A 27,941-nucleotide genomic window follows, 5' to 3' on the forward strand; every position below is an offset into this window, starting at 1 on the left:
GGCAGACGCCAACACACAGAGGCCAACACACAAATACACAGTCCACAAAGAACAGATATAGCCTAGCCAGAAACGAAACTGGAGGCAAATATATGCATATATATATGTGTATTGTATAGAGTTCACTTTTATATGTGGGTGGGGTTCCCCTATCGGCCGATCGCAGCCCCCAGGGAAACCACACTTGCATTGACAAAAGTGATCTCCCTAGTTATAGGAAGAGCGGTGGATGAACAAACTGAATAGAGATGGATGGATGAATACATGTGTTAGGCCCACTTAATCCTTGTGCCTATAGCTGACGAAATCAAATGCGGGGTACCCGAATGACTGGTGTCAATGTCTAATTAATCACGGGCCTCTCCTTAAAGAAATCCCTTCAGCTGGACTGGTAAATGGAATATTTATGTCTTTGTGCCCATTCAATCGTTGCACTTTTGGAATGATCACTAGTCACAACAATGCACTCTCTGCATTCCCAGCCCATCATTGACCATGTGAGGAAGACAAACACCGCCCTAAGCCAGGACATCTGTCACTTTCATTTACACATTCACAAAGCACGTGTACATACCACGTTCTTAGTCTCTTTGAAATAATGTGCAATGAATGGAATACGTGTAATAAAGTCATATCTAAAAACGTTACTTGTTGCGGAATGTGCTCATCTTGCAGTTCTCTCACTTGTTATAGAGGAAATCATACATAAAGGAAAAGCTAAAATAAAAGAAATGACCAAGGCTATGTTCTGTGAGGGGGAGGAGAGGAGGAACAGCACAGAGCTAAGGAAAGAGATAAAAAGAGAAATACGAGGATGGACGGATACAGAAAATGACGGGAGGAAGGTTGACGCACAGAGTGAGTTGAGAGTGAGAGCGAGGGAGTGGTCGAGAGTGATAGAGAAGAGGAAAGGCTAGACCGAGAAGGTGTGGAAGAGATTCAGAGGGGATATAAGTGGAGGATAAGACAAAGGAATGAAAGAACGGTTGAAATAAGTAGGACAGAAGGACAAGATGATGAAAAGACATACAGCGATGAGACAAATAGCAAGAGAGAGTGAGTTAGACACAGTGCGGGACTAAAGAGAAGATTGATAAAGAGATGTTTGTGGTTTTGCCCCCCTCCTCCTACATATATTCTTTAATAAGTAGTTGGATACAGGTGCTTTCAGTCGGGTAGGGTGAGGTATCTGGTAGGTTTCACCTGTGATTTTTACATGGCCACACTAATAAAAGCTGTTTTCTCTTTCTTAAAGGTATTAAAAGTGTTGATTAGTTTGGAAAATATTGTGTTTTAAGTACCCCTAACAATCTGCCCTCTTCTCTCTTTTCACTGTCCCTTAAGCCCCTTTCGTGTTATGTATTTTAACATGATATGGAAGCGTGATTGTTCTGAAATCGCAATCAGTTAATTTAACTGTCAAGATTTATAGTGAGCAAATGTTTTCAGAAGCCACAAGCCTTCCTTTGATACATTTCTGCAAGCTGCTGTGATGTCTCTTCACATGGAGAAAGGCATCAATATAGGTTACCTACTGTGTCGTGTGCTAGATATAATTAAAAAGTCTTCTCAAAAAGTCACACCCACTGGTAGTGGATAAAAGATTACTTTGTCGGCGTTTCTCTCCAATATGTCGTAGTTACAACTGCTTTGAAGTACTGCGAAATTTACATGGCATTTGTATCCTGTGTAAGGATGACAAGTGATAGCGCAGAACTATGGAAAGAGCCAGGAGTGGTAAGACCACATGAAATAAAAGCATCAATTCCAGATAAATACTTCACTGCCCACCGCTCACTACGGGCACAGCAATGGTTCATCAACCTTCTCTTGGCCGGTGCACTCTTTGATCCCGCGGCTTGCACGGAAGAAAATAAAAATTGCCGCCGACCAGAGGGCACCAAACCTGCCAAGTAACTACCCTACGGCTCCTGAACAGCTCCACAGGCCCATTCATGAAAGTCCCCAGACTCTGCTGCTTGTCCAATGGGAAGGCGCGGTGGCGGACAGGTGGGCGTTTCCGCGAGCAGCGCCAGGACGGCGGTTGGACATTACAAGAGGGAGGCGCGTTAAACGCGTCGGGTGCGCGCTCGGAGGCGGGCGCTCCCTCCCGGCGTGTGCGGAAGGAGCGCGCGCTGCGCTGCAGGTTTATCAGCTGGGGGCGCGCGCGCGTCGGAGTCAGTCATCGTCGGTCGGGGCTGGGAGCAGGAGCTAGCGCAGGGGCTGAGCGCGCGAGTCCGGTGGATAACGGCACCCCCGGTGGCAGGCGCGGAACGCAGCTCCGGAAACCGAGGAGTGCTGGGCACAGGAGCCTGCGCAGTCACCGTGCACCCCCGGGGCACCCCGTTCATCGGTTCGCGCCCGGGCTGCTTGTCCTAGTCACTTCAGCTACCGCTCCCGGTAAATGGATGATCACTACCTGCCCGAGCTGCTGGCTGAGAAGGATTCCCTGGACCCATCGTTCACACACGCCCTGAGGATGGTCACCCAAGGTACGGCTCCATCTCCGAGGTGGGACGGGCTGGGGCGGCACAGTGCGGCTCAGGTGCAGGAGTTGGGAGTGCCATGTGCTCCAGTCGTGGTACAGAGGGCACCACGGGCTTTGTGTGTGCCAGTCGTGGTACAGAGGGCACCACGGGCTCTCCCCCCCGGGTGTCACTGAGACTTCTACAGGTGATGTACAAGGAGTCACAGATCGCACTCGGGGTACGGATTGTATCGCAGATACGCACATCTTTCCAGAAAGAGTGTACCCCGGTACCATATGAGGGGTTTACATACGTATACCAAGGGGACCACATAGCATATCACATGTACAAACACAGGAGGCTCACAAAAAGTACCACAGCTACCCTTCCCGGGGTAGGGGAGGCGTACAGTGTGTTCCACAGGTACAGTTCACAATACCGGGGGGTTGTCACCTTACTAGGTTTATCTAGACCACAACTTGTGCACAAGGTACCTATAACCAGTGGCTCACAGGGTGCCCGAAAGGTACCATCATAGATAACGCTCGCTGTGATGGCACAGAGTACACATACGTGTCGAGTCAGCGAGTGTGCCACGGAGAGTACCACAGATACCCGCACCAGGGCGTCTTATAGAGTACCGCGTATTTGAACAATACGTACGGCACAGTCTGCCACTTAGGTAGCTGGCGCATTGAAGCAAGGGGGGGGGGCGGGGTCGGGAGGGGGGCAGGTAGGGGGTGAGGCAGGCTTTCTCATAGCGACTTACACAGATGGTCGTAGAATATACCAAAAGTGGTGGGGGGGGGGGGCACGGAGTGTGTTAAAGGTACCCAGACTCGAGAGGTCACACATTGAACAACAACTGCTCACGTTTAAAGGGTCTTAGGGTGAACCGCGGGCACCAAGACTGGGGAAGGGGCGGGTCTTATCACAGAGTGTACAAATGTAGCCAGGTCCTGGCGTCAAAGAGTGCAGCATAGATAGGTTGTCAGGAACGAGGAGATGGAAACGGTGTTAAGTTTGTACGACGGGTAGGGCGACTGGGTCAATCACAAAGTTCCACGTGACAGGCACCTTTACGCGCACGTCAAGTCGAGAAGTTCAGATGGGATGAGAAAAAACAGCAGTGGTGTGTCACAGCAGTAAAACATGGAGAATTAGAGAATGGATGAGATCACCAGGGGCCGGGACAGGAGGACTCTCGGGAATAGACCGCGCGAGAATGAGAATGACTGTCTCTAGGATCATTATCGCAGGGGAGGCTAACAGAGGCTATCACCTGATACTGGCATTAAAATACGCATGTATGAAATGCTATTTCAGGAGATAAGGCCAGGTACTAGTAGTGATGGGGCGAGGAAAGTGGCACATGGAGGATGATGAGACTATGTATAACATTTCACCTCTTGTCACATCGGACGTTAAAGGGTGTGGCAAGACAGGGTGTCGCAGGTGTTGTGTCCAAGAAAGGGAAGTCCTGGCACCGGCGATGTGTGTGTTTAGAGAGGGAGGTAATGACGTCATATGTGCCGTGAGAGCGGCTACAGTTTCTAGCGCCTGTTAATGTACTGGGACTGTTATAGTGCGCTAGCGGTGGAACTAGCAGAGGGTGCAGAGATGCCAGGGCGGTGGGTCCTGTTAATGCTGTGATGGGCCCTGATCACCTGCCTCTTAGCTGTCCTTAGTGTGAAGTGGTGACGGTTCCAGATGTACAAGCGCCACTCCTCCCCCTCCCCCCCCCCCCCACCAGCCCCAAGGGAGCTCCGTGCCAGGACCGGTCGTGAGGTGCGGGCAGCCGCCTGGGTGCAGCGTTCAGATAATGAAGCGAGAGACAGGCGGCTTGAGCACGGGCTGCCAGCAGCAGCACCAAGGACAGCTCCTAGGGCTGAAGGCCCCCCTGCCTCGGCTCTCTCCCACAGACACGGCTCCAGTACTTTAGTGCCACTGCTAGAGGTGTCCCAGGGCCCCCTCCTTCCTGGTCCCCAGCAGCTGAGAAGAGCCTCGTCTGCTCCATCGCCTCATCATGCTCTTAATGTCCTCAACTGCCGTCAGATCGCGACCCTCATTATTATTCTAATACTGGCAGTGACATGACCCCGGCGGTTGCCTTAATTAACCCTAGTTATCACCGACCCTGATACATATGCGAACCCTGCTTGTGGCTTTGTCCTGGTCGCTGTACGTGCTCTGGCTTTCTCACGAAGGAAAGCCTATGAGGCACGGGCATACTGCTTGATATTATGATATTGGTGATTAATGATATTAAGGGTTCCTTATCTAGCGCCTCTTATCGTACTTATGCGTTTATAGGCGTTATAAAAGCTGATATTCATGGAACCCGATTCCAGGGTGTGCCACCGTCGCAGACACGTTTCCCGCAATCTCCTGGCTGTTCTCCTGGTGGCGGAGATTGAGCGGGGACCATGGATGCACGTGTGTAATTTGCATAAATGCACTTTGTGCTGGAAGGATCGATGGGCCGATGTTACTCTCTGCTTTCGTTGCAAACCTCTGGCGCTTCTGAAAAATCTCTTGTAAGGCTGATTGACTGATCACATTTATGCCGCGCACCTGTCCTAACTAGGCGCCTCGAGAGCGGCTTTCTTCTATAATGTCCAGCGCTATTGTCTTGATAAATATTTGAACGCTTTGCTTGTGTTTCTCCTTAATAAAGATAGAAAACACAACGATGAATGTTCGCTCCCAGATACAGTTGAATGAGGCATTTTGCCATCAAATCCGACTTTATCTTCAAGGTACCTCACTCCTCCGCTCCCAAGAAGCGATATTGGAGAAGCTATAACGGCATGAAATGTTCTTTGCTGCTTTGCCTGTGGGTTTGCGTTGAAGGTGTTTGGCCAGCACTTGAATATGTCATCTTGTGGTACTTCCTTGAATCTTGATGCACTAGCAGTCTCGGCCCTTTTCCCTGGCGCGCCGACCATGTGCTGTCTGGATGCATGAGAGAAATATATCTTCTGCGTCTTACCACATCTGCTCTCGGCCTACAGTGTGAACCTGGCACAGAGTGCTTGCTACTGTCCGGCAGGACATACTCGTGAAACATGGCGCCTCCCAGCCGGTAACTCAAAGACCACAGGCATGAACTGGAAGAGGGACCACTCACGCGTAGCACACCTTGTCAGTTATCACCCCCTGTGCCAGGAAGAGGAGCCTTGGAGATGGGCACCACCAGTTAACCCCCTCAGTTCGGGATCCAGAATTACCTTTCACTGCGGGTCACGCGGAACAGTCCACAGGCACTCGCTTAATTTCGATCAACTGTCAAAAACAGTGGTATGTTAAGGTTTACACGGGTTCTAGTGACAGCAAAATGCATCTCCGTCCCTCACTGTTTTTATAAGGCGTCACTGGGCCACTCTTCCCTCAGAGCCTTTTCTGCCATTGCTGCACCAATGACTGAATGTACATAACGTTGATGCGTCACGCATTGGACTGACGGAGAAGGACTGACTCGACGTTCTCAGCGCTGAGGCCACAGCTGTGTTCAGTTTATGGTATCCGTTCTTACCCACTGTCCTCTGGCAGTCTTTAGATGTCTGCTCCTGCCCGCGGGACCGCCTCGGCCCCTTTGGGGTGCCACTAGTGGGCACTCAGCCCTACTAGGCTATCTGGGCCGAGACGTAATTATTATTTCTCTTTGCGAACTGTATGTTCCTGTTACATACTATGAAAACTCGAGAGCCCATTAATCATGTGACACATGACAGTCCGCGTGACAGCTTGATGGATTAGTCTGAAACGTCTAGTTGTGCTTGTTCAATTATAGAGCTTTCTTTGCACACAATACCCACAATGCGCTCGAGCTCCCGCTGTCTTCCCAAGAGGTCTTTCACATCATTTTCCACTTTCAGAGGAAATGCGTATCATACTTTGTTAATTTCCGTGCATTTCTTTGCTTAGTGCCACGTGTAAATTGCATATACGACCAAACGGAAATATATGCAGTTCACAGAAGTTAAGTTGACTTTTGACCACACATCCCGAACCAGGATTGTGCATAATGGCAAAGTGACAAAAGCCATATTTGGCTTTGATTCCAACACAGCCTGCATGTGCTAAAAGTCACCTTTTCAGTGGGAAATGAAGGCGTTTCTCCTTAAGTAAATATTAATTGAATATAAAATGCTCGCATCAGGTCAGAGAAGTGCTATTTGGAGGAAAATTCAAGAACAAATCATGTATTTTTTTTGTGAAATATCTCCACGAATCTTGATTGAATGTTTTCCTTCGGGGGCGTAGACGGTCATTTGCATCGTTTGTGGCTACTCTCATTACACCCCTGATTGTGGCCAGCTTTACATGCCTGCTTGCATTTTAAGTGTCCATTAGGTGCAAAGATGTAGCATGCATTGCACAACACACTATGCCTTTCTATTTTCTTTGGTGGACTAGTTACTTTATTTTCTCAAGCGTAAATTATACATTAGTGGTTGGCCTATCTCCGCTTGAGGAGAACTGTTGTCAGCATGAGTGCTAAGTACTGCGGAAATCAGAGTAAATTAGTGAATCCTACCAGGTGGGGTGTATTCCTTACTGTCGCTTGTCTCCCAGTCCAAACTGCTCGGGTGCTTCCATTACTGTACTCAGCCTTTGCGTTTGAAAAGCTCCTGCTCATCATCAAATGAATATACACATCATGTTACTGGACAGAGTATTTTACAAAGGAAGCCAGAGTTATTTTTTGAAGAAGAAAGGCGAGTCCTTTAGTATAGCTGTTCCAGGAACAACCACCACTCTCCCGGCCTGTCTCACTAGGCTCTTTCTGTAAAAACTCAAAAATTTGGTTATACTGCAATTGCTGCACCGTCTCTTAAACTTCACCACAAGCACAGCACTCTACTCCTCTATGAGTTCGTAGACTTCTCAAACTGGAGGTACAGCTCCATTTTCTTACTTACGGCACTATCACATTATTTACCTCTGTATGAACAAGCCGCATGATGTTCAAAACTTTTCCACACTGATGTCATGCACCGTCTCCTTACCTTCAACACAAATACATAGCTTACCCCTTTATGAACCAGCCCTATGGGTTTCATAGTCTTCCAAGGCTGAGCTCACTGCACTATCTTACCTTCCACACAAACTCCTCATTTACTACTTTAAGAACCAGCTCCATGGCATGTGTAGCCTTCCAAGACATAGATCACCACGCCTGCTTCATACCTTCCACACAAACACGTGTATTCTTTTTTCAACCAGCCTCATGACATTCAAAGCCTTCCCAGAATGTGGTCTTTGCAGCATCTTCTTATCGTGAGCACAAACTTACTCCTTCATAAAATACCCATATCATGTATACTCCTCTGAGACTGAGGTCACTGCACCATCCCTTTATCTTCAACACAAACACATTTACACTTTTATGAACCATCTCTAAGCCATTCATATCCTTCCCAGAATGTTGTCATTGCACCATCTCCTCACCGTAAGCAACATAACACTTACTCCTTTATAAAATAGCCCATGTTGTTATTCTCTTCTGAGACTGAGGTCACTGCCTCATCACCTTAGCTTGAACACTAGCACAGTTAGCCTTTTATAAACCAGCCCATGGCATGTCATTGCACCATCTCCTTACCATTAGCAACACAACACTTACTCCTTTATCAAATAGCACATGGTGTGTATTCTCTTCTGAGACAGAGGTCACTGCACCATTTCTTTAGCTTCAAACACAAACAGATTTACCCTTCAATGAACCAGCCCTTGCCGAATGTAGCTTTGTAAAACTTAGATCAATGCACCCTCTACTTACCTTCAGCACACATACATCTCTTATCCCTCTATGAACCAGCCCTATAGCCTTTTGTAGCCTTCTGAGACTGATGTCACTGCACCATCTCCTCTCCTTAAACTCAAACACATTTACCCCTTTATGAACAAGGCATTTGGGTTTTTTAGATTTTCCACACATTCAACACAAACACAGCATTTATCTCTTTGTGAATCAGTCCTTTGGCATTCATTGTTTTCCCAGACTGAGGTCACTGCCGTCTCCTTATCTTAAGCAAAAACCAAACACTTACTTCTTTATGAACCAACCTCTTGGCCTTTGTATTCTATACAAACTAAGAAGAAAGACTGAAAATGAGGTAATTGACCATCTCCTTACCTTAAACACAATCATATCTACTCCTTTCTGAACCAGCCCCACTGGCGTTTGCAGCCTTCTGATACTGAGGTCCTTTCCTTCAACACACATTTACCCCTATATGTACCGGCCCCATGGCGTTTGTAGCCACCTTAGCCTGGGTTCACACAGCATTACCTTCAACTCTACCACCACACTTCCTCCTTTATAAGATGGCTCGTGGCTCTTTTGTTGCCGATTAGGCAAGTTGACCGGCTGCCTGTTCACTGCATGCACTATATCATGTTTCCTGCCACATCATATTGATCAACGTTGATCTAGCTGCCTGGGCTGTTGTCCTCATTGTTTATGTGTGTTTACTCTCGCGTCCCCGGCAGAAGCAATGCGCAGAATGACATACTGCCAGGTTGTCATCTCCTATTGACTCTCAGCTGAAAAACGCAGTCTTGATTTGAAAAGAGTAAGTAACGATCAACATTGGATTGACGTTACTGTGCTCTCTGGCATTGGGCGCATCTGCGGAGGGTTCCACGGATGCACAGAGCCTTTCGGAGGACCAGCAGCGATGACTTCCTTTGTGATAGAGGCATGTTGTGCTAAGTCGTGTCTAGCCGTGAGTGATGTTATTGCTGAAGGAAACCCCGCTTCTCCAGCGGTGGCCATTAGATCTAAAATTAGGTCACCGCTGCTGCCGCATACTAGATCAACATGACACTTTAGGTACAAGTCCAAATTTATGTGCATTTATTAAACATCTGATATTTTAATATTCCACTCTCAGCTTCTAAGCCATCACCGGGATAACAGAGGTCTTGATTAAGCCGTAGGAGGCTCCTCTAATGAACCCTTCTGTGGTTCGTCTGGTGGTACGTTGTCCATAGATTGCTGTTGCGCATCTACTGTGGGAAGGAGGGACTTGCCTCAATGCCCTCCATCCCTTGGATGGAGATTATACCGGATTGACAAATTGATAGTTGCATCGTATCTCCGCCGGGACAACTTTGTTTCATTAGAAAAAAGGGTGTGATTTATTGTTGGTCTGTAACAGAAAATAGTCCTATTAGGGGAGGATGTGCTCAGTCCTCGGAGGATCCTCGCCAGTCGAGGTTCTGGTGGCAGAATTTATACTGCCAGCTAGTTAAAAGATATCAGTGTTTTTTTTTTTACCAGCGGATTCTCCGCCATCACACAGTCTTCCCATGAGGATCTTGCACATTCTTCACAAATTGATACCGCCTCTAAACCAGGCTCCTCAGCTTGTCTTTTTTCAGTCAGTTTGAGGCGTGAGAGGGAAAGCTGTGTAGTGTCCCTGTCAGAGGATGCCTAGTTTTATTTACAGCTGATGGGTAGGTAGCAGGCCTTTACGACTTTCCAGTAAACTTATGAGCCAGGACGGTGTGGAAGTGATTTTGAATCTCAAGAGACCGCGGTGACATCCGCGCTCCTGCTTTTACAGGTATTTAGACAGTGCACTCTGAGGCTGCCTGACACCAGGAGTGTTGCTTTTCTGATGCAGTTTGATTTTCTGTTGCATTTCCTTTCTTTTGTCAGATTCAAGGTACGATGCTTACATTGCTGTCGTTTTTAATTGGAAAAAGCAGTTTTTTTTTAAACGTTAGAAACATGGGGCCAAACAAAAGATTGGCATCAAGATGTATACCAAAATTTAGTTCAGCAAAAGAAAGTGCATGGCAGGGACTACTTAGAGTGGGCCAAGGCAGGCATGATTTCCTTGCCGAGGCAGGCAACCATCAATCTGTCTTAGAAGGTTTAGGTTTTATGGAGTTTTTCCAGTATCCACCAAGGTATGCAACAAAGGATGTGGGAGACCGCTGAGGTAGCTGGACAGTCCCTTAGAGACCTAAAATACAGCTGACTGTCATCTGGTACATATATGTTTTGCACACATTTGGGGTATAAGCTGGGCAAGAGGATGCATTTAGCTATTAAATAAAAGGAGGGGGGGGCAGAATGGAAGGAGGCCACAGTTTGATGATCTGCTAAATAAGATTCCAGCTACTTCAGAGACATACCTGAGATGCCTATTGACCTGTGCCTAGAAATTAGGATAGTATGATAAATAGTGTTGAGTGGTGTTGAATGCTACTAAGAGGTCTAATAAGCCCAAGGCTGTGACCTCACCTTTGTCCACCAATTTAAGAAGGTCGTCTTCAACAGATAGTACCACTACTTTGGGGAAAATGCACAATCTAACACCAGCCTGAAAAGGTCCCACAAGGCCATTATCCATAATATAAATTTGGAGTTAGTTTAGAATATTTTTTTCTGCAAATTTGAATTATTAAGTGTAAAGAGATATAGGTGTCAAATTAATTGGATCTAAGAGATCAAAATACGTTTTTAGAAGAGGTTTTACTATCTCCGTTTTCCACAAATGCGGTACTATTTCTGTTGTCAGTGATTTGGTAAAGATGGTAAATAATTTTTCAGCAAGAAGATGTGATTAGAGAGGCTTGTAACTAGACCAGAATCAAGCAGAGAGGCCGAAGGGCAGCTATTTCCAGTGACCCTCCCCAGAAGGAGCTCTTTGGTAATGTTGTCAAAAGCAGTTAAGGTGGGTGAGGAAGAGTCTAGTGTTGTCTTCACTTGACACATAGGGGGTTCAAGGTTAATTCCATTACAATTGTGTTTCTGATGTCGGAGATTTTATTTGAAAATAATAGGCCAGATATTTACTGAAGGTCTCTGAAGAAGAAATTTATTTGAAAATAGCAGGGGGTGACCAAAGCTCATTAATGCTAAAACGTTCTTTAGATACATTAAGGCTGTGGGGGATTCAAGTCTTAATGGAAAACTGTCCAAATGTTTTTCACTGAGTAACTTCTGATTTGTTGCATTGGGATAAACTGAAAAGCCTTGCCTAATCTGAGAATTTATCAACTAATCTTTTAAATTTGACTTGTATGTTGTTGACTGTTCAATTGTGGTGCCAAGTTGAGGGGGGAGGTTGAGGCTTTAACAGGTTCCTTTGTTGAACCTTTGGTTCTGATAATCATTAAAACTGGATATTATCAGTAAATGCAATCCCCTACTCACCACATGACCATGAACCATATATGTTTTCAGAGGTAAATCTGTAAAAACCTTGGACCAATCGGAAATGAACTGTTGTGGTCTAAATTTCACTGATGTATACGTTAAGACAATGTCTGAGTCCCAAGTGGTAAATAGTTTTCAACAGCCTGTCTTATGTAAAAGTACTTTATTTATAAAAATCAACGAACTAAGGGCAGCTGTTTCACAAGCTGTCAAGCCAAGCCAAAACTTCCTCCTAAAGCATTTGCTGTAGAAATATTGTTGCTTGGAGTAGCCACACAAGCCCAGGTACATAAAATATGTTATGCAACCTCTTCAAACTACCATCTAATCCTACCCAAAACATTGTTTCTTTAACTGAATGAACCTGCTGATCTTGTTTTCTTTCGTTTACTGCAGTAATGGTCAATTGACATGATACATATTGCACAGATAGGTCTTTTGAATAATGCCTTTTGATGTGAATATAAAAATTGCAAAGGTATACTTGCTCATCTCTTGTGATTCTGCTCAAAAGTATATCTTTTTGCCTACGTTTTCATTAAAACTCAAACCTCTCATGTCCTGTCACACTTTCAGGTTTTGGAAATACGCATACTCGTAATCTAGTATAGTTTTACAAAACGTTTGATAGCTAAGAAGCTTTTAAAACCTTTGAGAAACACTATCTGAAGATTAAATAACATATTTCTTAACTAATTCTAACCAAAGGACAATCTTCAAAGTGCAAAATCATATTAAATCTCTTTGAAGAATACGGCCCCTCTTTCTTAGACTGTCATTATATGTAGAATGCATGTTCTGCATCTCCAATGATGCAGAATTAGTTTCTCCTTTGGATATCCTTTTCTCCTTTCCTACTCTGTATTCCATCCTATCCATTTTTCATTGCATGTTAATCTTTATGATGCGTTCATATGATGTATGTACATTACAATCAATTATTTTCACCACTGCAAGCAAGATCAAGTTTAACAGAATGACCAAGGAAGAACTAGGCTGCAGTGGCTGATTACATCCTGGGGCACAAGCTCCAATTGCACAGTACAGATCTGAGTTAAATCAGGTTGTACAGTACTCTCATCTGATAGAAATCATTACAGGTTATCAATACCTAGAGGCACATCACAGTAAATGCACGGCAATGAGAAGATCTAAGCAGCCTCAACACAAACAATTCAAGATATTTATTCTTTACATGCAACTGTGGCAAATGCTAAACCACTTCAGCGCTATACCAAGTAAAAAACTAAAAAAGATTTGCTGCTGGACAGTACAAAGTATGCATTCTATGTGAGAATCAATTTTTTCGTAGCGTTGATCTTTATTTTTATTGGTCCTTTTGGAGCAAAAATGTTGACAGTCTGTGGCAAAATTTATCATGTCCTCTATATTATTTAATGTCTCTTTTCTAAATCACTATTGAGTTTTATTCTGTTCTTTTTCCATACATTATTGGAAACCTGTGCATGAACAATGATGTGTTGAGTACAATGGTTCTTCCGTTGTTGGCGGTGTCTTAAAAGAAATAGTCTGGAAGTATCCAGTAATATTGCCCACTTATTCAGAGATATATGTTACTTTTATTTTATTATCTCAAGACTAGTGCATTTCCAGAAATCCTTAGTTCATAACAGGGGATAGTTTATAATTTATTAGGAAAGTTGAAGTCATTCAGTGTAGCTGCTGGAGATACCTTCCGTTAATCTCTCTTGAGAAGATCTTGGGGAAATACATTAAAAAGAAATCAGTGATAATTGTATCTAGGATATGCCATCTCACTGCTGCAGTTTGGCACAAATATACTGCGACACACATTGATCTCTCGCCTTTTCCCTCAAATGACATACTAAGATCTTTAGAAGCAGATGATCTTTTGTGGTTTCTCTCATTAAACAATCCAACAGTTAATTACAGAACCATCACCAGCATCTACTCTACATTCATTGGGTTTCCAGCACATAAGTCAATATTAAACATCAACCCACTGACATGACAAACAGAAAAAATAGTTCTCAGAGAAAAGGATTCTTGCCTATTTGAATACATAAATTAGTCTAAATGAACATAGAAGACTTGGTGGCCCAAGAGTTGCAGGCCTCGAAAAATCATAAAAATGTTACTAGACCTGCAGGTCGGGTTACTTAAATAATCTGCTCGACCTAACTGTAATGTACTTGATCTGTAAACGGGTCTCAAATTGTGTGATCCCAGGCAAATAGTTTACATAGTCGCCTTATTTGTCATTCTACCATATGATTGCACCTTTAAATATGTGAGCTCAGCATTTCTGCAGTACAAAAAAACCTTTTTAGTTTGATTAAGTAGACTAGGGTTTGCTGCATGGATCACAAGAATCTAGCGCACATAACCATGACATCTAGTCCACATAACCCAGGACTTATTTTAGTTTACTAACAATATTGCCATCTGGGCAGGAGTGTTTCTCAGTTTGTTTAAACACTCAATTTTAATCAGTATACTACTAAACCATGATGTGGTAACATATTGTCACCTACACACAATAACTTTCCAAGGAATGTCCAACTACACTGCATTCCTTGCACCCCATATCTACCCAACAGATAATCATATCCAGTCACTCAGGATGATGGTTCCATAAGGGAGGCAAAAATAATGTAGAGCATATTTCCACTTATGTGGCTTCAGTCATTTCTTTTAAAATTAACTTTGTGCGACATGGTGACTGAGTGCATTAAATGAGCCAACATTACAGGAAGTAGGAACTAGGCTGCCACTCCTCCCATGCATGTTCTCAGAATCAGAGGCTTTCTGTATCTTGGAGAGCCTTTCCCTCCCACCTGCTCTGTCAGTATACCCTGCAGCATGTATTCTGCCTGCGCAGGAGCGTGGAACCACTACCATTATGGTTAGTCACAAATTACACCTTGGAATCAAAAGTGTAACCTTTTCCCTTGTCTCTAAAAGGTAGTGATCCAACTCCTGCTGGTTCCAATGTCATCACCAAACAAAGCTCAGCATTAGCAATTAAACCATTCCAGGTGTAAAATTGTATTTCTTCAAATCAAGTCTCTCCATCAAGTTGAAGATTGTACAGCACCAGTATTAAAACAATTGCATGCAGCATCAGTAGTGCTTGGAATTCGTAGGGTGCCACCTCCAAAATGTTAGAAGCAACCCAAGGGTGCGCCAGACTACACTCTCTAGACAAAGGCATTACCGATTCTTCTTTAGGAACCATCACCGAGAGAAGAAGTTAAGTCGGGTCACTATCCGGACATATAAGGCAGACTGTTTGGGTATACAACGAAATCAGCAGGCTGCCAGCACCAGGAACACATGTGATGAGATCAGTGCATTCTCATTTAGAGATTCAGAAGGTAACCTCCTGTACGCCTACTATCCAAAGGGAATTAATGTATTCCTGCAGTGGTTTTTCACGGGATCTGTATTAATCAGGGATCATTCAACATGTTGCCGAACCCCAAGCAAGCAAAGTGAAAACGTATATACTGAGAATTAAAACCTGAGATCAGCACTTTTGGTCCTCATGCAGCCTCAGAGCAAAGCTGAATGCAAGGATCCATACATCTGTTATAGCCAACAGGGAAGAAACACACTGCCCACTCAGCCGCAATTCAAGATTTGAACGGCCATGCATCAGTCAGGGTAAAGGTCAAAAGCAACGTTTAAAATATATTGTACATTATTGAAGGTTGGATTTTGCGTTGTGTATACCTTGAAAATGAAAAAAGTAATTTTATAACATACATGGTGAAATTAATGTTAAGCATTAGAGTGAATTCTGAATCCAGCTATTCAGTGCTACGGCACAGCAGCAGTGGAAAACAAACGTTGTTTACTGCTGATGCTCCGTCAGAAGGGAAGTATTTGGCCTCTTCGTAAAGGCACCAGAGACCTCAAGTGAAGGGTGTATTGGTAACTGGTTGTCCCACTTCTTTCTTCTGCCTGTCTCCGGCAGGCGGGACACTTTCTCCACCAACCCCCACACTCCTGGGCAGCTGTAGACCTCTGTTAACCCGCACTGACAGGGAACTGAAACCCGCTTTGACATGGCTGTCAAGGAGCCTGTCAGTGCAGCTCCCGCCCTCTGCTCCACAGAGAGCTGATATTGCAGCTTTGGCAGTGAGGGAGAGGAAATTGGGTGGCAGTAGTCCAGGGATTGTTGTTTTTACATTTGGGTTGGGAGAAAAGGGTGGGCAAGGACTTTTCTAATAAAATGGTGGCAGAGTTGGGACTGCAGGCTACCTGTGTTTTTTCTTGGGCTAGGTAAGATGGGCTGGTGTTGAATGCATAGGGTAGTGTGAGCAAGAGCAGGATACCGGTATTATTTTTTAATATTTCGCTGGGAAGTGGAGAGTTGCAGTATTTGTGCAAGAGGGGTGGAAGGAGGATATGGTTCTATCAGTTTCCCATGGCTCTTCTAATCCTACACTGCTGATAAAAGCAGGCGGAGATTAAATGGGGGTGCAAACAGACCAGAAAGCTGCAGATGCCTAACTGAGTAAAGGGGATGTTTTCACTCAGGCTGTTGAGTGGCACCATGGAGAACTCGTGCTTAGCTCTTGTTCACTATTTGTTGTCACTCGGAAACCCTTGGTGAAAAGCATCCTCTTTTTGAACGGTACTCAGGTACGTCCAGGGCGAGCTAGGTGGTGGCGGCTGGTACTTCAAGGTCTTCAGAGCTGCAGGAGGCCACGCTTGGGCTTCAGGTGTGAATTTAAGTTCGTCATTCCGTCTTTAGATGGACAGGACCAGATGAAGGTTCTGCTACATATGAACACTGGGCTTTTAGGACTGCTCGGTTTGTTAAAAAAAAAAAAATAGCCAGTGAAACAAGTGTAGCTTCTAAATGGATTATCCGAGCTCCCTTGCGTTGGTGTTTCCACAGTAGGGTTGGTAAATTGTGCTAATTAAAAAGTCGCTGTACACCACGCTAAAGCCCACGTTATGACCTGGAGAATACAGAACAGCAGAAGTTCACGCGAGACAGTTGTTTGGAGTTCACACTGAATAGTATGTATTTCTGGATCAGCAGAGTTGTATTTTTACTTAATTACGCAGATTGTTCTCTGTAAAGCTGGAAGGGAGTCTCATTGTTAAAATGTCGGCTGTCACCGGTGATATCCTTTTAACGCTGCTGTGCAGAGTTACTTTCTCTTATTTATGGCCTGACAGATCATCAGCTATTTGATCTACGGAAAGTCCATTTGATAGTGTTCCACAGTAAGAACAATGAGTTGAACTATTGCACCTTGAATGAGATACTCAAGAGAGGGCGCTTTGGTTCCACTAATTAAAAGACATGAAATGCTGCACTTCCATCAACTTATGTTATGTGGCGCAAATTGGGTATTGCTGCCTCTTGTAACAAAACCGATCAAAAACAGTAACCAAGCACGGAAAAAGCGTGTATAGAATGACGAGTTCTTAATGGCTGAAAAGGAAGCGCCACAAGCATGCCCGCGGTTTCCTTCTCGGCGACGTATCTAAGAAAACAACGCAAACAATATTTCAACTTCCGGTTCGTTGCCTGCCAACTGTGAGGCATGTGAGTTTGTTGTAAATATGCGGGCGGTGTGAATAAAGAACATGGATGTTGTCACCAGTGGATATGCCAAGCCTTCCCACACTTTTCATATTCTGAATGCACTTTAAGATGTAGATGCAAGAATTGATGAATCAATCTCTTCGGTTCGGCATGGTCATTAAATCAGTTCTAGCGGAGCTATCCTTCGTAAACACATCCTTCTGAACAGTTGTCTTCAGACTGTGGGGCGAGCACCTGGAGAGGGCTAGGGGAAAGGCAGGGACTTGTATTGACGTCAAGGGATGTTCCCGGGGTGGTCGGGTGGGGGCGGTAGGACCTCACAATGTAAAAAAGAAGCCGAAACAAGCATTGGCAAAGCCAATAGTCTCGTCTTTGGGACCTAGTGGCCTTGCCAGTGCTTTTTTGAGATGCCGTACATCATCAGCAAAATCATTTTTTGGTGATGCTGTGCACCATCAGCCACAGAGAAATAACAAGAATTGGCTAAGCCAGTAGGTCTCGCCTTTCAGGAGCCTACGCAACCTATTGGCTTTTTGGGTAAAATAAATGTTTTTTACTGATGTTCTGCAGCATCCACACAAAAGCAAAAAAGCACAATGGTGTGTCTGCATTCATGTATTATCATGCATTTCATGTATGCTCAAAAGCCGACCAGCATCATGACATATGCGCTTGCACGCATGTGGTATGACTGCCATTATTTTGTTTATTTTTCATACACGGTTCTAAGTTGCCAGCCTTGGTGCATTAATAACAAAAACATTTAAACATGCGTCAATGCGTATTTTGTAAAAGTAACACCCCAACACAAAATTCCAGCTGCCAGGCCCCCCAAAAAATGTTTAAAACTTTGTAAAAAATAATCACAGCACGTACACTTCCACGGAGCACTGAAAGAAATAGAAAAATGTGAACAGTGGAAGGATAAAAGTAATCTAATCAAAAAGATAGGAAGTTAAATAAGAAAGGATATAGATATATTGTATTCTTGGTTTTAATCTTACTTCCCTTCTGCCTCCCTGGACACGCAGATTAAGCAAATCAACAACAAATAAAATGTCTCCTCTCAGTTTTAACAATGTATTAATCGAATGGTGTCCTGAATCACAAGAGTCTTTAATCAGAACATATTGGGTGTTATGGATTTGTAAATGTGATAAACTGTCTAAGTGAAAGGATTTTGTGCAAGGTTCTGCGAAGGGAAACACTTGTTTGAAACTAAATGGTGAATTTGAATCGAATTTACGTCCCTATAAAATAGAGTATGAGCCAGCTCCATCTTTGGCCTCCTACAATCACATGAAACACATTCTGGACCACCTTTAGTTTGATAGACATTTTAGATGGAAGGCCAAGACACTAATGGACTTTCTGTAAACCATCAGTGATTGTTTCTGTTCAATAGTGCACGTGTCAAAGAAATAATTTAACCTTTTTGTATATTTTATTTCGTTTTTGTCTTCTATGTGATGTAAACATGAATAGAAAGTCAAATAATACGTTAAACTTTAATGAAGACGTGGCCCTAGCAGTGCTTATTTTGTAAATAAAAACGTGCTGGTGCCCAAAGCTTCCGTCTGAAACATGCGGTTGCTGCAGTTAAATGTGCGAGCACTGAACACTGAGGCAGCGTCATCCCTAAACCATCTCGGGCCACTCCCTGCCCCGTTAGATCACCTTTGAAGCTTTTCGCTTTCTCCCTTTGTGAAGCATTTTCGTTTTTCTCTTCTCTCATCTTTCCCATGTGTCTTTTGCTTGCAGTAAATGCTTAAGGCAGAAAAATAAGTGCCCCCTCGAAAATAAGTGCCGGTGCCCTGCACCGGAAACAACGGGCTCAAATTAAGCACTGGGTCATAGTCCTTTGCAGGATTGGCAAGTAGATTTATGTGCATGGCTGTTGCATGTGAACCTCTGTGCCAAAGGGGATGCCTGTCTGCTTAGGATGGTATTCAACTAATTTGAGATGAAACTGAAGTCAGAATAGAAGTCAATTAATAGCGATCAATCACTTTTCAAACAAATGAGTGAACAAGACACGTGATAATATCCATATTCAAGCAGTCAAAGGATAAACGAAAGAGCAGTGAAAAAGAATTGATGTAAAATATGTCAGCAAACTAGAAATTGTTTGATTAAAACATAAACTCACTTAAAACACAGACTCCGTTTTTGAGCTATTGAAGCGGCCTGAAGTTAGTTTGCAATTGTTGTTGTTTAATATGGTTTAAAAGGTAAGAAGCCAGAGATTGGTTACAGTTCTTGGCCTGAAACATGATAAACTTTAGGCAACACAGAGAGTATGAGGTTGGATACGAGGGGAGAAAAGCACAAGAGAGTGATAGAGAGAAAGAGAACACATGCACACCTAGAAGCGTAAGCAGTAGAGAGCTGGAAAACACGTGCACTCCATTAGGGTGCTTAAACAAGGAGAAAAAAGTAACTCACTAAAAGTGAGCAGTGGAAGGATAGAAGCTAGCCAGTCAGCGAGGTAGTAAAGAGGCTCTTCTCAGTGACAAACACAAGATAAACAAGGATATCCTTCAAATAAGAAGCAAGCAAGTGAGAGTGACAGTAACGCCAAGCAGTGGTAAGCAATGTGCAGGCTATAAGCCATTGATAACCCCAAAATTGACCTTTCACAACCAGACATCAGCCCTGTCTGGTAGGCTCGACCTAAAAAATAAAAATAAAAGGTGTGATGATGTTTTATTTTGTAGGGAAGCACATGCGTCATCACACAAGTGCACACCTCTCAAATGATGGTTTCATTTTTTTATTTACTGATCTAAGATGGATTTGAAACTAAATTGGAGTACCGCAAAATAGCTTTTTAAAAGCAGTTTGGCCAGGAGCGATTTGCTGCTGCACCATCCAAAAAATGTAAATAAAGAAGGGATTGCACAGGGAACAGTGGGGTGTGTACGGAGAGTGTGTGGGGAATAAAACAAAAATAAATTGATGAGGGGAGGAGGGGGAGAGCAGTACACAAGCGAGACCAACTTGGGGCCAGGGGAGGGAGAAGCACATGATAAAGAGAACAACACAGCCTGGGGTGGAGGAGTTTGTTGAGGGCGAAACACACAAGAGGGAGAGTGAGCAGTGAATGAATAAGAGACGACATGGAGCTTGAGGTATGTATTCGGTGTGAGGATAAGCACGCAAGTCAGTGAGTTGAAAAATATGCTCTCTCATGGAGCAATAAAGCAAAATGAAAAAAGTAATTCCCCAAAAGTGAGTAGTTGAAGGATGCAATTTAGCCCAGCAGAAGGATTGTAAAAAGGGTAGGCTCCACGGTAGGCACCAACATAAGAAGGGGAAGACAAATCAAGCAAATGAGAGTGGTAACAATAAAGCCAATGAATGGCAAACAATGGACAGGCTGTAAACCCACTGCAGGATTTTGGGAAGCCCGCAAAATATTTTTCACAACCAGACAGCTTGCGATATCTGGCAGACAATACCTAAAAAATGTTGAAATATGATGCATAAAGCAGAGCGGCTGTTAGCCACTCTGGAATAGCCAGTTAGTCCCTCGTACCTGCCAACTCACACAATGCAATTATATGTCACACAATTTCGGCTCCCTTCACATGGTGAGGACCCAAAATTATATGCATACAGTGGTAGAGAAAACAAGCTGGAAACCACTGCGCAAAGTGTCATTCTAGCTCGTCTTCAGAAGCTCTCAGCAGCCGAAGTCCATTAAGGGGCGTAAAAACCGCCCCAGGACATCAGTGACAGCCTAAGCAACCCTTTTTTTTTGGCAGGGGTTGGTGAGGGGTTCAGAGTGCTTCTTGGGTAGATCTGGACACCTGGCTACACTCACCCCCACACCCCCTGAGGCCCACTTCCTCATTAAACAGTTAAATAAATTTATAGGTTGGCAGGTATGGTACCTTTTTTGACATTCTTGTTCTGGCTGGGAGTATTTGTCAATGGAGGGTGTCTAAATTATCCCAGACACTTACTCCAGTTTTTGTAATGGATCAAATAATGGGCATTTTTATGTTGAAATGTCTGTTATTGGCAATCATGAATTTGAGAATTCATTTAGGAGGACTGTAGGAGGCTGGCCTGGTTTGTAGTGGGTACCCTAGGTACATACACCTTATACCAGGTCCAGTTATCCCATATTAGTGAAATGTTTTCAGTGTTCTCCCAGCTTAGTCTGTTAGAGGTAGCTGTAGTAGAGCAGCTTAGGCTGAACTGAGAGACATGCAAAGCTCCTGCAATACCACTATAGTTACACAGTACTTATACACAATAAAAGACAAATCTCGGTGTTACCAAAAACAAAGGTACTTTATTTTAGTGACACAAGGCCAAAAATATCTTAGAGGCAATATTCCTTCTGAAGGCAAGTATTATACACAATATATACACTAGAGACCAAAATCAGGTGGGTAAATAGTCACAAAATAATGCAAACAGCAGAAAATACAATAGAATGAAATAGGAAGCAATAGGCCTAGTGTAGTGTGTAGAGGGGTGCTGGGAGTGTAAGAAAACCACAAAGGTGAGTAAAATACCCCACCCTGGAGCCCAGGAAAGTAGGAGAAATGTACTGCAAGTTTCCTCAGGACACACTACAAGTCGTGATAAGAGTTATTGCAAGAACCAAGCAAGACTGCAAGCAACAAATGGTGGATTTCTGGACCTGAAGACCTGTGAAGAGAGGAGACCAAGTCTAGAAGTTGCAGAAGATTCCAGAAAGTACAGGAGCCCATGCCAACCAAGAAGATGGTGCAAAAGAGGATTCTACGGTTAGAAGAAGTCTGCAGAAGAGCACCAAAGAAGATGGCTGCAGGTTCCTGCATGATGCAACATATGTCCCATGTCAAGATGTTGGATGCAGGCAAGTTGCAGCACTGGATTCGTCCACCAAGCCTTGGTTCAAGCAATGTCGCAGTTTGTGTCAAAATGTCACTGCCTGGACCCAGGAGGGACCTGGGAGCCTCATCTCGGACTGAGGAAGCAGAGGGGGCTCCCAACACTGGAGGAGTACCACAGATGACCAGGCAGCACCCACTGGAGTCCCAGGACATGGTGACAAAGAAGGTGCAAATTGCGGTTGCGGCAGCACTACAAAAGAAGATCCCACACCGCCGGAGAACAACGCAGCAAGTTGAGCGTCGCAGGATGGAGTGCTGGGAACCTGGGCCACGCTGTGCATGAAGGATTCTTGCAAATAGTGCACAGAGGCCTCAGGGGCTAGAGATGACGTGGTGCAAAGGGGTGCTATCGTAAACCGGGAAGGAAGCTCTTACCTCCGCCAAATTTGGACAGCTGGACCTTAGGACAGTCTGGGTCGAAGGGGTCCACCACCTGTGTTCCAGGGACCATGCTCGTCGCCAGGAGAGGAGTCCCAGAGAACTGGTTGTCGTCTTAGAAGGTGCCTTCTGGAGCAGGGAAGAGACTCCATCACTCCACAGGCAATTTCTTCAGTCCTTCTGGTGCTGGGTGAAGACAGGGAGTCCTAAGAGTGTGCACACCTTGGAATCTGTTGCAGTTGCTGGCTGGAGCTGAAGTTGCAGAGTCACAGTAGCCTTCTTGGATCCTTTGTTGCAGTTACAGCGGTTCCTGGAGCAGTCTGCAGTTCATTCGACGGTCAGAGGATGAAGCAGGAGTTGCAGAGGATTCCTGGTGGAAACTTGCAAGCCAAATCTGAAGAGGAACCCACAGGAGAGACCCTAAATAGCCCTGAGAGGGGGATTGGCTACCTAACCAGGTATGCACCTATAAGGAGAGGTGTCTGATGTCACCTGCTGACTGGCCGCTCAGAGATCTCCAGAGTGTCTCCACACCTTGAAAAGCAAGATAGCTAACACCAGGGACAGACTGGAGGATCTCTGGGCACCACCCTTGGGGTGGTGATGGACAGGGGAGTGGTCACTCCCATTTCCTTTGTCCAGTTTCGTGCCAGAGCAGGGATTGGGGGTCCTTGAACCAGTGTAGACTGGCTTATGCAAGGAGGGAACCATCTGTGCCCTTCAAAGCATTTCCAGAGGCTCTGGGAGGCTACCCCTCCCAAGCCTGTAACACCTATTTCCAAAGGAAGCAGGTGTAACACCTTCCTCCCAAAAGGAAATGCTTTGTTCTGCCTTCCTGGGACTGAGCTGCTCAGACCCCAAGAGGGCAGAACCCTGTCTATGAGGTGGCAGCAGCTGTAGCTGCAGTGCAAGCCTCAGAGAGCTGGTTTGGCTGTACTGGGGGTCCATGTTGGAGCCCGCAGTATGCATGGGATTGGCCCCCCAAAACCTGATTTGGAATGGGGGGACAATTCCATGATCTTAGCACCTTACATGGCCACATTCGGAGTTGCCATTGTGAAGCTACATATAGGTATTGACCTATATGTAATGCACACGTGTAATGGTATCCCCAAACTCACAGAGTCAGGGGATTTGGCCCTGGACAGCGTGGGAGCACCTTTGCTAGTGTAAGGGTGCCCTCACACTTAGTAACTATGCACCTAGCCTTCAGTAAATGAAGGTTAGACATATAGGTGACTTATAAGTTACTTAAGTGCAGTGAAAATGGCTGTGAAATAGTGTGTGCACTATTTCACGCAGGATGCAGTGTCAGTCCTGTGAAAGGGTTTGTCTGAGCTCCTTATGGGTAGCAAAAGAAATGCTGCAACCCATATGGATCTCCTGGAACCCCAAGGCCCTGGGTCCCTAGGTACCACATACTAGGGACGTATAAGCGGGTTCCAGTGTGCCAATTGGAAATTGAAATTGGAATATGAAGTCACTAAGCTATAGTGACTAATTTAGAAGCAGAGAGAGCATAAGCACTGAAGTTCTGGTTAGCAGAACTTCAGTGACACAGTTTAGCACTACTGAAAACACACACATTAGGCCACAGAGTATGAGCATCTTAGTCCTGGCTAGCAGGATCCCAGTGAGACAGGACATCGCACCCTAATAACCTGCCTCCGCACCACTGGAATCCTAGGACAGGCCCTAGACTGGATCATCTCGTTCCTCTCCGAAAGAACCCAGAGAGTCCACCTCCCTCCCTTCCGCTCAGAACCCACTGAGATCATCTGCGGCGTATCCCAAGGATCCTCGCTCAGCCCAACCCTCTTCAATATCTACATGAGCCCCCTCGCCGCCATCGCATGCAAATACGACATCAACATCATATCCTACACTGACGACACCCAGCTGATACTCTCCCTCACCAAAGACCCAACCACCGCCAAAACCAACCTACAGGAAGGAATGAAAGATGTTGTGGAATGGATGATGCTCAGCCGCATAAAACTGAACTCAGACAAGACGGAGGTGCTCATTCTCAGACAATCCCCATCCGCCTGGGACGACTCCTGGTGGCCCACGCCGCTGGGCACCGCACCAACCCCCTTGGATCATGCACGCAACCTCGGGTTCATCCTGAACCCCCTCCTCACAATGACCAAGCAAGTCAATGCCGTCTCGTCATCACGCTTCAACACCCTACGCATGCGCCGAAAAATCTTCCAATGGATCCCCACTGAAACCAGAAAGACAGTTACCCATGCCCTTGTCACAAGCCGACTGGACTACAGAAACACCCTATACGCAAGTACCACTGCAAAGCTTCAGAAACATCTACAACGCATAGAGAACGCCTCTGCACGCCTCATCCTCGACATCCCTCGCCACAGCCACATATCCGCCCACCTGCAACACCTGCACTGGCTCCCCGTCAACAAGAGGATCACCTTCAGGCTCCTCACCCACGCACACAAAGCACTCCACAACATGGGCCCCGAATACCTCAACAGCCACCTCTCGTTCTACACGCCCACCCGCCAGCTCCGCTCAGCCAGCCTCGCTCTCGCCACCATCCCATGGATCCACAGAACCACCACCGGAGGAAGATCATTCTCCTACCTGGCAGCCAAAGCATGGAACTCCCTCCCGCTCACCTAAGAACTACGCAGGACCATCTCGCCTTCAGGAAACTCCTCAAGACATGGCTTTTCGAGCAGCAGTAACCCCCCCCGAGCGCCTTGAGACCCTCTCGGGTGAGTAGCGCACTCTATAAATGTTCTGATTGATTGATTGATTGACAGGCAAAACACACTGACAAATAGGGTTTTAACTATGAGCACTGTGTTCCTGGCTAGCAGGATCCCACTGAGACAGAAAAAACACACTCACACACTCCCAAACGGGCCAAAAGTGGGGGTAACCATGCTAGAAAGAGGCTACTTTCTCACAAGGACTAATTGAACATAAGTGCAAAGTTCAAAATTCTTACCAGGTACATATTTTCCATGTAGCCCAATGTCTTGTGCAGCACCTTCAGCCAGTCGTGGTACTTTAGCCAACAAAACATTATAGCAACTCATAGCTTGACATTAAGGCCACTGCCAGGCATGCGATGATGTGAAAAAATAAAAGGTGAGAATGAACATCAATTTTGTAAAAAATTCTTGCAGGCTCTCTGAAGTCCTTCATACATTTTGGACCCTTGCCAGCAATATATTTATATTTATATATGTGTGATTCATTGTAAAAGAAATAATACCGAACTGTGCTTTTGAACTATTCTTTTAAAATGCATCATTACCCAGATATTCTACATGGAATTTCTGGTTTGCTTGCATTGTTCCATTTAGTGGAGTAAATTGGAAATCATGACTGAAATGAGGTTCTATACTTGGTAGAGAGTGTGTCTTCCAACCCCAACCAAATCCTTGAGCTTTCTTGCTAAGATTATGTAGCATTTTATGGAATTAATTTTAAGAAAACATGTTTGCCCCTCTCACATGTGTGTGTGTCGTCACGACATTAAAGAGTTTGAAAGCCACAGTGTTAGAATGTCTAAAGCTTGAGGTCTCCAATGCTGCATCTCAATTCTCACCCCTGCGTTGTACGCACACACAGAAAACAACACGTTCCTGTGCTGTAACACCGCAGCAATATAAAGCCTTGGATACTTCAGGCGTTGTTTTCTCTTGCAATCTACTTACAATAACACGTTTGTTTATTTCTATGTCCACAAAACTAATGTGATACATTATTTGAAGACTGAACTTTCTGTTTCCCCACAGAGAAAACGGTTTTCCTGGGGAGAAAGCAATTCTTTCCCACACGTACGATTAAGAATTATGGCGCTACCCTCACACTTTTGTGATTGTTCACGTAAACCTGACCATGCACCCAAAATCGATGAACTTTTCCTGCATTCACCACTATAGAAAACCCACTATACTGTGAATGTTCTTTGCCTGTAAATTCCCATTCCTATCACAGGCCATAGATATAGCGCACTGCCCTTTAAGCAATTGTTGCAAGGAGCTTGCCATTTAGTATTACTTCATTGGTTAATCCAGCAGCCTCTGCACTACAAAGAAAAGTGTGGTGGGCCTTAGCGATAAAGACGCTCCCAAGAAGGATCTGAATATTTCAAAACACTACACGCCCTCAAAATTGAGAAGGTACTCTTTCCTCCATGAGTCTCCTGAGCTGGATGTGTAACTTTCCTCTTGTTCCTGCCTCTAGGACATTCATACGCGCCTGTGTCCGTGTCATGTGTTTGTCCAGGGTGCTGCTGCCAGAGCCCTCTCACAGCATTCCTCTCATCCTAGATCTCAGGCCTCAGTTTAACTCTCATTTGCAAACTCTGAATCTCCAAACTCAGTGAGAACAAACTCCACGTCTCTGCCCAGTTCTCTCCAGTGCCCTTCTCAAGACTCGTGGTATCCAGGCTGAAAACAAGGGACCTTGATACATTTATAGCATGTCCTGCTGCCTCCATCCGTTGTCATTATTGTCATTTACGTGCTCTGTAAAAAGTCAAAGCTCTTTCAGATACCGAAACAAAGTAGCCCTATCGTCCCTGATTGGACATCACAACACAAGGTGTGCCCGGCTTCCTGCTTCGTGACTCCACAAGAGCCTTCTCTGGCTCACTTAACTACTCGCAACCTGCTATTTCTATTCTCCATACCCAACACTTCCTTAAAAGTACAGTTTATTTCCCCACCAGTAAAATGTGATTTTGTCCCTCAACTCTTAACAACTCAAGAAAGATGAGAACACTCCAGTGAGATATTCCTCCATATAAAACGCTGCAAGTTCTGGAAATCTCTTTATACCCCTCAATCTAGAAATTGACCTCTTCAGTTCCACTTACTGGCCGCAGCCCCTCTGTAAGCGACGCCCCCTTGCCTCCACCAAACCACACCTCTTTAGTCACATGATCCTTGCCAGCCACGAGGAACAATGAGTGTGAAAACAATAATCTAAATAAAGCAGCATATTGGTGGTAGCCTGGACCCCTTGGAATCCATGTCATCTTCTTTTGTAGTGCTAAGGCTGCCTTGGCTGCTTTGTTTCGTACCGTGTGAAACTTAACAAGCACTGGCAAAGCCAATAGGTATCACGTTTGCAAGACCTGTTGGCGTTGTCAATGTTTTTAAGTGCTGCTGTGCAACAAGGCTTAAAATCAAGAAAAAAGCAATATGATGTGGCCAGTGTCGACCGCATCATAGAGTTTTTTTTAATTCATGTTGCTGTGCAATATGTAAAAAAAGCAGAGGAAGCAATATGAGGGAGAGGGGTGAGAAGGAGGAGGGAGTATGGGGAAAACAAAATGAGGGAGGCGTGGGGAGGAGTGAGGGAGTATCATATGAGGGCATGGTGACTGGGAGGGAAAAAAGAAGAAAAAGTACCTCAATTGCAGTGCAAGCAGTGGACGGACACTAATTAATTTGAATCAATCTGTGCTTGGTCCATGTTCCACA

At 44.9% G+C, this 27,941-nt stretch overlaps 1 protein-coding gene across 3 annotated transcripts in view; it reads left to right on the forward strand.

Moving 5' to 3' along the window:
• The first annotated feature begins 2,059 nt into the window (after positions 1 to 2,059).
• The window catches only part of KHDRBS3 (KH RNA binding domain containing, signal transduction associated 3), a 274,683-nt gene continuing 248,801 nt past the window's right edge, over positions 2,060 to 27,941 (forward strand). For 2 of the 3 annotated variants that reach the window (XR_011201007.1, XM_069220794.1), the window contains exon 1: positions 2,151 to 2,492. Coding sequence is in view for 2 of the 3 variants with exons in the window: in XM_069220794.1 (XP_069076895.1) it covers positions 2,405 to 2,492 (88 nt within the window). In the remaining variant the exon portion in view is untranslated. Of the gene's footprint in view, positions 2,493 to 27,941 lie in introns of all 3 variants that reach the window. The other variant, XM_069220792.1, reaches the window with a different exon arrangement.

This window comes from Pleurodeles waltl, chromosome 2_2 (assembly GCF_031143425.1).
Source record: "Pleurodeles waltl isolate 20211129_DDA chromosome 2_2, aPleWal1.hap1.20221129, whole genome shotgun sequence".
NCBI lineage: Eukaryota > Metazoa > Chordata > Amphibia > Caudata > Salamandridae > Pleurodeles > Pleurodeles waltl.